This window comes from Ammospiza caudacuta, chromosome Z (assembly GCF_027887145.1).
Source record: "Ammospiza caudacuta isolate bAmmCau1 chromosome Z, bAmmCau1.pri, whole genome shotgun sequence".
NCBI classification, from domain to species: Eukaryota; Metazoa; Chordata; class Aves; order Passeriformes; family Passerellidae; genus Ammospiza; species Ammospiza caudacuta.
Window position 1 is genome coordinate 21,906,605 of NC_080632.1, and position 12,007 is coordinate 21,918,611.

Genomic DNA, 12,007 nt, shown 5'->3' on the forward strand with positions numbered 1-12,007 from the left:
CAAGGCCTCTCTGCTGGAGTGAGTCAGAGAGAAGGATCCTCCTTGCATTTTGTGCCATGGCATTTCCCTGCTGAAACCACACCCATGGCTGTGGTGTAAAATGCTTTGAATAAATAGTGCTGAAAGATGCATGGCCTTGCCTCTGTACTGAAGCCCTCTGGTCCTTTCCTGGGTAGTTGGCCAGTGGCTTTCCTGAGAAACGGCCCTGGTGACTTTGATGAGCAAGACTGCTTGATCCAGTTGTTCACAAAAGCACCTTAATTGTACTAGCACAACAACAAACTAAACAGTGTGCACAGTACAAAGAACGAAGCAGAAAAAGCCGGGGTCTAGGGTCTGCAGCAATACTTATACATTTTCAGAAGGGGAGGGGTTAAGGTGGGCTTTGAAGAATGGATCCAACAAGAAGGAATGGTTTGAAATTTTACAAGTAATGCAGTAATAATTATCCAATGGTAATGCAGAGAAATCAGAACTTTCTAGTAATCATTTGAATAATTGAACAAGAGGATCATGGGTGGGTGTTCTGACTCACACTAAATACAAGGGTTTTCATATTGCCTCAAGTGGAAGTCTCCTGAATTTTTCAAACCGGCTTCAACACTGCACCTGGGAGAGACCTCTAAATGTAATTGAAGTAGTGCTTCTCCTGCTTTCTAGAACTAAGGAAGGTCCAGCTGGAAGAAGCCTTCTGGGTTTTGCTCAGAAGCAATAATGGCCAAAGAGCAGTAATGGGGTTCCTCACATCCTGGTCCCTTCTCGGTGCTCGTCTTCTCAGTGTGGGCTAGAGGGGCTTAGTGTGATTTTAATTTTAGATGCCTTGAGCAAGAGGTTATGGACCGGGAGGGCTTTTTGTGTTGCTTTGTAGCAGAGGAGAACTCTGCAGGGTTTTTTTGGCATTCTCTGTAGAGAAGGTGTGGTTCTGTGCATGAACTCACAAAGCAGCCCAGGGCACTGCTATTGTGATGTCAGCGGCCGCATGGCAGCGTTGTCAGGCAGAGTTGCTGTGCCGAGGCCCGGAAGGGCTCAGTGTGCAGAGCAGCTCTGTGCACGCTCACTGCAGGGGAACCTGCTCATCGACGAGGTCTCTGCCAGCACGACTCTGAATATTTTTCTTTTCTTCCTACAGGTCTTGTCTGGTGCAGACTTGACCGGCGCCGCTCAAGCCATGGAGGGAGTGTGTGCTGCAGCTTTCACGGCCTTTACTGTGGCTTATTCCGGGTACTTTTTCACCCACCTGGCACGTAAGTAGACGTTTTTGTTCAGTGCAGCATATGGAAACCCAAATGCCACAAAGAGGCCTTCAGCTGGATAATGCCCCTGCCCCGAGCTCCAGCTAAGAAGGGGGTGTCTCTCGCCAGTGGGGCGTGGGCAGCATTTGTAATGTAGCCTGCAGGGGTTCCGCTCCTGCCGTGGCAATGGAGTCTGGAGTCTCCTCAGTTTGGTGGCTCCAGCAAGACAACTTCCAGGATGGGAAGACTGGGAGAGCTTGGCAGGAGTCCTTGTAAAAGCTGTGCGCTGCTCTCCAGGACTGAGGGGAAGTCCCTCAGTTCAAGTCTTCTTGTCTGCATTCCCTCATCCCAGCATGTGCCTGTGGAACTTGACGCTTCCTGCACGCTAAAAGAGCCGTTTGTTCTGTGATGAAATTACAGAACGCGCTTGGAAAAGGCCTCTGAGATAGACATTTTAGAGGAGTTCTTGTATGCTCCCAGACACAGGAGCTGTTCCACTGCTGTGTCACCATAGAACAGCCACCATGGCTCAGGGGGACAGGGGTGAAGCCTCCCTGGGGAAAGGTTTTCAGTAAGCTCATGGCAATTGCTGCATGCAATGTCTTGAGAAAATTGAAGTACAGGAAAGAGAGGAGCTGTAGCTGCTGCAGGCTGGGGTGGGGCAGAAGCAATGACTGTTAGAGAACCACTTGGAGATTTTCTCAGTCTCAGGTTTCTGTGGGTTGAGTGGCCAAAGAGGACAAAAGGTAGACACCAGGCAGTATTTTGTGCTGCTGTTGTCTTGCTTGCTGTGTGCCACAAGGGATGCTGCTGGAGTGATGCAGTGAAAGCAGAATGCTCTGTCTTTGGGTTGACTTTTTGGTGGGCTTGGCCAGCACAGGCAGTTTTCTTACAGCATCTGGTTCTTTTTCCCTTGTGTGTTGCAGGTCACATCAGCCTTGCCTGGAGAGAATCCGGTCTTTGGGTGAGTGGCAAAGGAGCCTCTGGCGTTGGTGGCATTTGACACTTGTGGAGCAAGCTGTGAGCTGGGCCTGTTGCAGTCCAGTGCCAGCCTGGCTGGATGAATGAAAGTACAGTCCAGGCCCTTTGCAGCCTAGGCAGCAGCAGGAGCTGGAGAAGCCCAGGCTGTTTTCTCCAGTTCCTTTCCAGAGCTTTTAAGCAGCTGAAAGTGGGGCTGCTGGGTGCTTTAAGCCATGATGGAATTTCTCCTGTACAAGAGAGTGCAGTCCCATCAAACTGGCCCGTTTTACTTGAGTTTGAGCACCTTAGAATCCCATTTCTCTGCAGATGCTTTCTCCTTAGTGCATCTGGCTCTGGAGCTGAATATAAAGAAGGTTACGTGTCCCTGACAGTGCTGTCTGTCTGCAGAGCCCAAAAGGAACCTCGGAGCCTCCTGTGGCTGCGTGTCTTCCTGAAGAAGAGGCCAAAGGGGAGGAAGATGCCCAGCAAAGTGCCCCTGCAGGGCCTGAGCATCCAGCATCAGTAAGTGGCAGCTCTGGGTATTCCTGTGGCTGGAGCAAAGCATAGCTGCAAGTTTCTGATCAGACAGCACCTCCCGTGCCTGGCTGAAGATGCTGAGGGCTGGAATCTTGCCTGCCCTTCCCCCAGGCTGTGAGGCCTGGAAAAGGGGCGTGGAACTTGGATGTTCAGGCATCACCTTCCTACTGTTCTGAAAGGGGCTGTGATTTTTTCTTAGCAAGAGAAAAGAGGTAGCATTAGGATGTCTTTGGATGCTCCTGGGGTACAAGTGAGGCCCTTGGTGCCCAGTGGCTGTGCAGGCTCCCTGTCCCCAGTGAAGAGAGCAGTGCAAAGGTGCAGTTCAGAAGCTTGCAGGATATTTGGAGACACTGTCCCCAGGAGGGACCTGGCCCTGCACAGAGAGCAGCTGTCAGTAGCTAAAGGATCAGCTGAGATGCAGCGGGGCCTGTAGCTGAATATAGGTAAGGTTGTGAAGGACAGGTTCTTTCCTGTCCCTCATGCTGCTGTGTGTCCACAGAGCAGAAGGGCAGCGTCAGCACCTGCTCTGGTTGCCTCTGTACCCGAGGAAGAGGCTAAAGAGGAGGAAGGTGCCGATGAACCTGCCCCTGCTGTCAGCCCAGGGCCAGAGCAAAGATCATCAGTAAGTGCCTGCTTTGGTTAGCAGTGTCTGTGGTGTCATTTTGTGCGTGGTGTAAAAGCAGCCTTTGGATTCTGGGCCTTGAGCTGGAGAAGCGGGCTGCAAAAGCTGAGAGGTGAAGAGCCCTGGATGTGGCCAGCAGCATCTTCCTAGGGGCTTGCATTTGAAATGGGATGGGAGGGGCATCTCTGCCAGGCACATTTGTGACCCTCATTCATTTCTTGTCCCAGAGCTCCACCTCCTCTGTCCTGGCACCTGCAGGAGCTGCAGCAGAAGGCTCTGAAGGAGCCTCCAGTCCCCAAGCTGGCAAGTCAAGCGTGAGCAGCTCGTGCATCTGGAGCACGAGTAGCTCCTCTGGCAGCAGAGAGCAGCTGGGAGAGAGGACAGAGGACAAGTGCCTGGCCATGCTGAGTAGGTCCTTTGTGATCCTTGTCTGCTGGAGCAGTGCCCTGTGTGTGCGTGTGTGTCGGCATGAGCTGTGCCAGCTCCTGTTCCTCCTCAGCTGAGCGCCAGGTGCTGAGGCCTCCACACAGGACCTGTTGTTGTGCTTTGAGGTGGTGAGGGGTCACCGGGCTGTTGCTCCTGCCTCTGAGAGCAGCTCAGCCTGGCTAGGCTTTGCCTGAGCTTCCCTGGAGGCAAAAGGCAAACCAGAGGTTGTTTCTGGCTGAGCAGGAGGCCGTGACCCAGCCAGTGAGTCTCAGGCCTCAAGGAGCTCCTGTGGGGCACGGCCAAGGTCATGTTCAGAACTCAGCCTGTCCTAAGGGCTGAGGCACCTCATTCCTAAGGCCCATCACAGTAGGTTGGAACATGAGCTCCTGCTCCTGAAAGGCAGAAGACCATTGTTTAGGCAAAATTGTCCTGCTTAAAGCTGGAGATTGCGCTTCTGCTGGAAGCACTTTGCAATATTCTTGCTGTGCTGCAAAGGGCAGCTGTTGAGAACAATGATGCCAGGAGCCAAGATGCCTTTGATGTTTGCAAGGATTCAAGGTTTGGCTGAATGTCACAGAGTGTTGGTTGCCAAGAACAGCAAGGTTTTGTTTTTCCTGCTGCCCTTAATGTTTCCAGACAACAATCACTTCTCTTGGTTACAGGTTTGTGATCCCCGTCTGCTCTGACTGTTTCTGCATGTGCTTAGGTTTTAGTTTAGCCTTTTAGTTTGGTGCAGGCCATCTGTGCTGCAGGGCTGCTTGTCTTGCTGCTGTTGTTTTTGAGGTGGTGGCGGTGCGGTGGTGTTGTTGCTTCCCGACTGCCTGAGTTGAAAGGGCCCAGTGTGGCAGAGAGTGGGGCTGCCTTTCTGATCTGCTGCAGGGTGGGATCTCTTTTGAAGTGAGCATCTTTCCTTGGGTTTTTACAGAGATGCTGGTGAGCGAGGGAGATCCTGAGGCTGTCTACACAGAACTGGAAACTATTGGCAAAGGGTGAGTGCAGCCACAGCTCCTTCTTCAAAGGGAGGGCCTGTGCATTTTGCTGGTGTCACATCTGCCCAGAGCGACGTCAGGCAAGCTCCAAAGCTGTTCAGACACTGCGTTAAGATGATGCCTGATGATCTCTCAGTACGGGTCAGCATTTATAGCTGTGGTTCGAAGGCATGGCAAAGACACCTGGATGCTGGCAATGTCTTTTCTGCAGCAAAGAGCAGCACCTGGCAGATCTCCTGCCCCTCAAGTGTGTTGCACCTGTTTGTCGCTTTTCCCAGGAGAAATCGTTTTTGCATGTCTCAAAAGAACACAGAATGCGTGGGCATGAAAAGAGGAGAAACTTTGTTGCCTCAAAGGTCAAGTTAGCAGCTGACAGCTGTCAGGGAACAGCTCTCGGTAACATTTCTTTCCAGTAGTTTGCTGAAAACAGGGTTCAGTGGTCAGGATGGCCACCGCCTAGTCTACAAGGCAAAAGCCGAAATGAAAGAAGCAGCTGTCTTTTGTAGCTGAGGTGGCAAAAGACAAAGCTTCAGGGCAATGCCCAGTGCCAACGCACTCCAGAGGAAAAGGCATCATCTGGCTGATGGCAGACCCCTGGTGGATCCTGTTGGGTTGAGGCCTTTCCTGCAAAGAATCCACCAAGCTGTTCCCTTTGAAAGCCGGCTCTGCTGCCTGGAAATGGGACTGATTTGCAACATTTCCTCTGTGAGAAGCCAAATGTACAAGAAGTCTGCAGAAAAGTCGAGTCCTCCCTGTGTCTGATGCATTGAAGAGAAGCAGCTGCCAAATGCTCTGGACCCAGAACACAGCTGTCCAGGGATGCTGTGTTTTGAGGACTTCTCCATTTGTGTGTGCAGCAATGGAAGCCTTTGCCTGCTCTGGCTGTTGCTGGACACTAAATTGCTTGCAAGCTGAAGAAGGAATCTGTGTCTAGAGGCTTTCCTCCATGGCTGTTACATGGCTTCAGGCTTCTCAGGAGGCCTGAGTGGTGGTGCTTGAGTTTGGCAGACAGACTCCAAGGAGAGGTGGGAGAAGGCCCAACCAGCAAGTTCCTGGAAAAAACCCACACATGTACAGATACAGAAAGAGAAAAGGGGGAAAACATCAAGACGAGAATCGGTCCTGTTCCATTTACTGTTTGCCCACGGGCTTTTTTCCCATTGGACTGCAGTGTCTTGCCCTTGCAGGGACTAAAGGTCTTCTTCTTTCTCTGCTGCTGTTTTGTTTCTAGGGGTTTTGGCCTGGTGTGCATGGCAGTGGAGACTGCCACAGGAGAAGAGGTAAGCGTCAAGCAGCGCTGCAGCTTCTGCAGCTCTCGAGTGCCCTCCCCTCGGCTGTGAGCTGTGGCTGAGCTTTGGGTGGCCAGTAGAGCTTTGCTGCAAAGGGAAATGAAGTGCAGAGCAGTGTCCGCCTGCCAAATGCAGCGGGGACAGATTTTGTCCTCCTCAGCTGCCCCAGGGAATGCAAGGAGGCCAGGCGGTATCTGTCAGAGGAGGACACGCTGCCTGGGTCTTAGTGCCCAGCTGGCGTCTCAGAGCATGGCACTGCTCTTTGGGGCTGCAGGGTTGCTGAGTTCTCATTTCTGGCTGTCAGCAAGTACATGGGAATGGTGCTGGTCCTTCTGTAGGCACCTGCAGTGCTGCCCTTGGAAGTGTGCTCAGAGAGAGTGGTCTGCAAGGAGTCTCTCAAGGGCCCAAGCCCTGCTCAGAGCCTGGTGTATACGCCTAGGAGATCAAGGCAGGAGTTATGTCTTTTGGCAGTCAGGCAGTAATTGCAAATGTCAGTGGTGTGAAGGAAAATATTTTAGTGGAGCAAAATAAAAGTTCCTGAAGTGAGGAAGTGCTAGGATTGTCCTTTTTGGAGGCATTTTTTCCGTGAAGTATGTAGGGGTGTATTTCTTAAAGGGAAGAAGCCTCAGAATGTTTTATGGACGGCATTTTTTCTGTCGTGTCTGTAAGAGCTGGGTTTGTTGTTGTGCAATAGAGAATGCCAGTGGTTGCTGCAGGAATGACCAAACACCCTAGAAGTGCCAAAGGTTTCCCAGCAGTTTTGCTCCATTTCTACCAGCACAAAATGGCTTCCTGCTTGCAAGAGGTGTGTGAATGAGCATGGGGATGATAAAGTAATACCTTGGGAGAAGACTGGCCCTGGGGCAGAGTGAGGGTTGTTAGAGCTTGGAGGTGGAGAGCTTAGAGCGTGTTTCTCCCAGGTTTCCAAGGCAAAGGATATGTGGCTCCGTGTCTTGGGAAGTGCCCAAGCAGGCGCTCTGATGTCCTGTCACAAGGCAGCTTGGCCCAGCCCAGCACTATCATCCCATAATCACTGTCTCCATGTTGCCTTTGTGGTCCTGTGCCACAGACTTCTTTGGTTCATGGCTTTCTATGTCGTTTTAGGTGGCCATAAAGAAAATCAGTCTCTTGCAAGAGAGCGGCAGCGAACTGTGCCTGAATGAAATCCAGGTCATGCGTGGCAATAAGCATGCCAACCTTGTCAACTATGTAGACAGGTGAGTGGTTCTGCTGTTCTGCCGCGAGAGGTCATTCACATCCTGCAAGCCAGAGGTTCCGCCACTCCTTTGGTGGCTGGCAGAGGATGGAGCTGTTCATTCCTGTTTCTGGGCTGATCTACAGCGTCTTGGGAGGAGATTGCATTGGGGCTGTGTTAATCATTCCTGGCATACCGAGTTTGAAGGGCGCCTTCAAAGGCCAGACTCGGCTCTATCTTACCGAGCCAACAGCCTCAAAGTTCCTGTGCTCTCTCCCCATGGTTTTATTTGGTTTGGGGTTTGATTTTTCCCCCATGCGTCTGAAGTGCTGACAAAGCACTGTAGATTGTATTTCCCTTGGCCTGTTGCGTTGGTGTGGATACCAAGCAGTCTTTTAGACTGCCCAGAGTTCAAGGCCTGTAGAGCATAGTGAATGACTCCTCACTTCCTCCTGTCTTCCTCTGAGAGAGACACAGAAACGAGAATGCATCAGGTGGTGTGAGTGCGCACATTCATCTCCAGGCTGTTGTTTCCTCCTTTCAGCTACCTGCTGGACGAGGAACTCTGGCTGGTGATGGAATACATGGACGGAGGTTCCTTACACGATGTCATCAGGGAGACTCATCTGGCAGAAGGAGAGATAGCAGCTGTCTCTCGGGAGGTAAGGCACGGTGCTTGTGCTTCCCATGGCTTGGTCGCGATGGTCCTTCCAAACAAGTGGTAAGGAGAGGAGAGATTTCATCTCCTGAGCCTCCTTGCTGCCTTTCTCTTATGACTGGCAGTAGTAAGAGCACCTGAAGTGCCTGCCAGTGTCCCTGCCCTTCTTCTAGTGTGTTTGTGTTTGCCTCTCTAAACACTTGCCTGGAGCCTGTGTGAGCTGCATTCCTGCATCCCTGAAGGGCAAAAGTGCTGGTGGTGCAATGTCAAGCAAGTGGCAAAGACAAAGAGATACTTGCAGGACTCTCAGAGAGCTGAGCCTCAAAGGAGAGCCTTGCACCCAAAGTGGTGTTTGCAAAAGCATCCACTGTTGCCTGACTGGAGAGAGCACAGCCACTGCAGCAGTGCTCCGTCAGTCTGTGGTTGCAGGGCACGGCCGGAGGAACAATTGCCCTTTCTCTTTCAGAAGCAAACGCACCCTCACTTAGAAAGGCACTGCTGTCCTCGTGTTGGAGCAGCAAGCTCTTGCCCTTGCCAGCAGCCTGTCCTGCCATGGCTCAGCGTGGCCCAGGAATGTGGCAGTGTTGCAGATGTGCCACTTCCCTGCTTGTGGGATGAAATCCACTTAGGCTGGTGTTTCTTTTTCCTCTCTCAGTGCCTGCAAGGCCTGGATTTCCTTCACTCCAAGCAAGTGATCCACCGGGACGTCAAAAGCCGCAACATTCTCCTGAGTCTGGACGGATCTGTCAAGTTGGGTGGGTGTTGCTGACCAGGCTCCGCCGTGGCAGGCTGTGGTGTGGGGCTGCCTTTGGGTGACTGCCGGTTCCCTTGCAGCGCAGGCTGCCCTGCTGCAAGCGCAGAGCACAGCCACAAGGTGCAGGGAGGTGTTGCTGGGAACAAGGGCTCAGGAGTGCCTTTGGCTTGTGGATGTGTCCCTTCCCAAGCAAGGCACTCACAGTCTAATAGCTTCAGGGCACTAAAAGCCACTGTCTGAAACTGGGGGCTTTTGCTAAGTGGCCAGTTCTGCATTTCTTTTGCTGCAGGCCCAAGGAATGGCAGCATGGCCCCTTTATGGCAGCTGGGTTCCACGCTGCCTTCTTGGACATGGGTACAGTGGGGACTCCTTTTGTTTGCTTTCCTCACTCACGCTGCCTCCTTTTTTCTCCTCAGCTGATTTTGGCCTTGCTGCTGAGCTCACCGCTGAGCAGAACAAACGGAGATCAGCTGTCGGGACCACTTACTGGATGGCGCCTGAAATCTTCACCAGGAAGCTCTATGGCCCCAAAGTGGACATCTGGTCCTTTGGCATTGTGGCGATCGAGATGGTGGAAGGGGCGCCTCCTTACTGGAATGAAACCTCCCGCACGGTGCGCTGCAACTGCTCTCAGATTCTGCTGTCACCCAAACAAAATCTGCTCCCATGCCTCTGCCTGGCAAGCTTGCTAACACCTTGAGATGAGAGGTTCCAGGCTGCACAGTGTCTCGTGCTCCTTGTCCAGATCATCCCCTCTGCCAGTTCAGTGCAGGAACAGCACAAAGAATCGTGATGCCTTTTGCTTGACGGAAGCTTTGCCTAAGGGAGCAGTGAGCCGTGCTGAGCTGCATTGTATGGAATAATCCTTGGAAACAGTAGAGTTAGACCAAAGTTCATCCTCCAAATCGCCTGTAGAGCTGGTGTCAGTTCTCAGAGAAGCCAAGTGTGCTTTTGCTGATGGAGTTGCTCTTAATTGCATCAGCCAGTGAAATCAGGGGTGAAGGCAAGAGCCTTTGCATATTGGACTGGCTAGGGCTGCTTTGGGTCCTCTCAGCAGGGGCTGGAAATGTATCTCCCAGGATCTAGCAGGGAGTGAAGTGCCACTGGAGAGTGGAGGCTGTCCAGTGGGGTGTGTGTGAGCAGTTTGGGGTGCGAAGGAGACAGGTAGAGTGTGGCATTTCCTTCTTCTCTAGGTTCAAGAGCTGATCAGCAGCGGGGGCAGGCCGAAGCTGCAGAAGCCCAGGCAACAGTCGGCGTGGTTGCGAGACTTTCTGCACTGCTGCCTGGAGAGGGACGAGGACAGGCGCTGGTCTGCCCAGGAACTGCTGCAGGTAAAAGGCAAAGCGGCTGCAGGCTGCGCCAGCTGCCCGCTGCCAGGGGCTCCTCATCTGCTCAAGTCCAAGGCGTCTGATGGGCCCCGCTCCTAAGTATCTCCAGTCTGGGGGCTTGCAAAGGAAAACAAAGGAGAATCGTGGCCTAGGATGCCTTGGAGGGAGCCTTTCAAGGTCACCTAGACCAAATCTCCTCATCTGGATTCATGGATTTGTGGGATTGGGAGCCATGTTTGCCTCATGTAGCAAGGTCCTGGATGTGGAGACAGAGGTGCCCAGAATGCCCTCCTTTCTGCTTTCTGTATCTTTCTGGTAGCCAGAGAAAGCCTGTTTCAGCCTGTGAGGAAAGGTCAAGTTCATGTTTTCTTTTTCTCTTTGGGCAGCATCCGTTCGTAACATCAGCCAAGCCAACCTCTGACCTGACGCCTCTCATCATGGCCACGCAGCAGTTTATGGCCGACAGGAGATACTAGCCCTGGAAGAGGCCATTGTTGTAGTTTGTAGTTTGTAGTTTGTAGTTTATAGCTCGTAGTTTGTAGTCTGTAGTTTGTAGTTTGTAGTTTATAGCTCGTAGTTTGTAGTTTGAAGATTATAGATCATAGGTTGTAGTGTGTTGAGACTGGTAGTCAAAATAAATACTGTCATAAATAAAACCTTGACTGTGCAGGAAGCTTCCCTTTGTTCTCAGCCTCTGAATAAGCTCTAAATTTGCTTCTGAATGGGCAGGTGTTTCTTCAATGTGGGAAGACCCATGGATGGGGTTTGTGGCAGGGTTTGGAAGCCTGTTAGAAGGTCTTCTTCCTTCACTGCCCCCAGGCCATAACCTCTTGTAGAGATACCGGCTTGCAGCTGTGACTAGAGGAGATACAGGCTTGCAGCTGTGACTAGAGGAGCAGAGTAGGGCAAAGTGGAGCAGAGCAGTGGTGTCACTGCTGGGGATGCTGCTGTGGCTGTGGGCAGAGGGGGAGGGAGCCGGGCTTCTCCACGGGCTCAGGTGCAGGCGAGTGTCCAGCGGGAAGGCAAGTTCTGCCACGGGAACTAAGGCCAACGTGAGGGAGTGAAAACTTGTGCAGCTGGGATCTGCCTGAGCCACTGTGGAGGCCTGTGGGCCTGCTGGGGCACTTCCTGGGGCTGTGGCCTGGAAGAATTTCCCCTAGACTTTAACCTCTCCCATGGATTTCTGTTTATCGTTTCAAGATACGTTCGATACAGTGATTCTTGAAAATCATTTACTTTGCGATGTTTGGCGGTAACTGACGGTCTAATTGACAACCATTTAAATTTAAATTGTAGTTGCAGAATATTCAACAGACTTCCTTTCCCAGTTTTTGTGGTTTGCCCCTACTTCCCTGAGCCCACAATCCCTGAGAAGGACAGGCCGGGAGATGGAACCTGCTCAAGAGCAGCGGCGAGCCACCAGCCATCTGCCATCTCCCCTCCTTTTCTGTCTCCTTGCCAGGACGGCACCGGCCATGGTGTCCTGGATTCTACCCTAACCCACTTTCTGAGAGCCCTCAATCCTGCCCCTGCTTTCCTCTTGTATTAGCAGTCCCCCATTTTTGTTGTAATACATGTTTCAGGGATCAAACCTACAGGAAAAGCTGACAATAAAACAGCTGGAGGACCGACTCTGTTGCCCCCACAAGGAGTCCTGTGCCCTGCCCCACCAGAAGGTCCCCCCCCGGTCTAGTCCCCCATGAAACCTTTTCTTTTGACTTGTGCGTTTGCTGAAGGGCACCAGGGAATGGTGCCACTACAAGTCCTTTTGATTTTGTGTTCTCTTTTGTTTTGTGGCTAAGTGAGGGGGAATGAAGTGGTGGGAAGGCGCCCAGCACTCAGGCCCTGAGAAGCGAGGGGGAATGAAAATTGTATTGACGTATTGCTTGGTTATGCTCTGCAATACGAACCCACCTGTTTATTTTAATTCTCAAGTTTAGGTAAAGTCTATTAAATATTGTATTGGTTTTAGTTAAGAGAAGATTATTATTTTTACTATGATTGTTATACTTTGAAT

The 12,007-nt window shown here is 51.8% G+C and overlaps 1 protein-coding gene across 1 annotated transcript; it reads left to right on the forward strand.

Moving 5' to 3' along the window:
* The first annotated feature begins 979 nt into the window (after positions 1 to 979).
* On the forward strand, positions 980 to 10,466 carry LOC131571608 (serine/threonine-protein kinase PAK 3-like). Its single transcript, XM_058824387.1, has 11 exons — positions 980 to 1,221; positions 2,601 to 2,714; positions 3,229 to 3,351; positions 3,579 to 3,665; positions 5,998 to 6,046; positions 7,160 to 7,272; positions 7,795 to 7,912; positions 8,564 to 8,663; positions 9,079 to 9,275; positions 9,856 to 9,993; positions 10,377 to 10,466. The coding sequence occupies exons 1-11, from the start codon at positions 980 to 982 to the stop codon at positions 10,464 to 10,466; spliced, it is 1,371 nt and encodes a 456-aa protein (XP_058680370.1).
* The last annotated feature ends 1,541 nt before the right edge of the window (positions 10,467 to 12,007 follow it).

Excerpts from the sequence above, each read along its gene's own strand:
- LOC131571608 (XM_058824387.1), top strand. The coding sequence starts at position 980 with ATGGCAGCGTTGTCAGGCAGAGTTGCTGTGCCGAGGCCCGGAAGGGCT. Across the intron at positions 6,047-7,159 it reads AGACTGCCACAGGAGAAGAG|GTGGCCATAAAGAAAATCAG; the intron begins GTAAGCGTCAAG and ends ATGTCGTTTTAG. Across the intron at positions 9,276-9,855 it reads GGAATGAAACCTCCCGCACG|GTTCAAGAGCTGATCAGCAG; the intron begins GTGCGCTGCAAC and ends CTTCTTCTCTAG.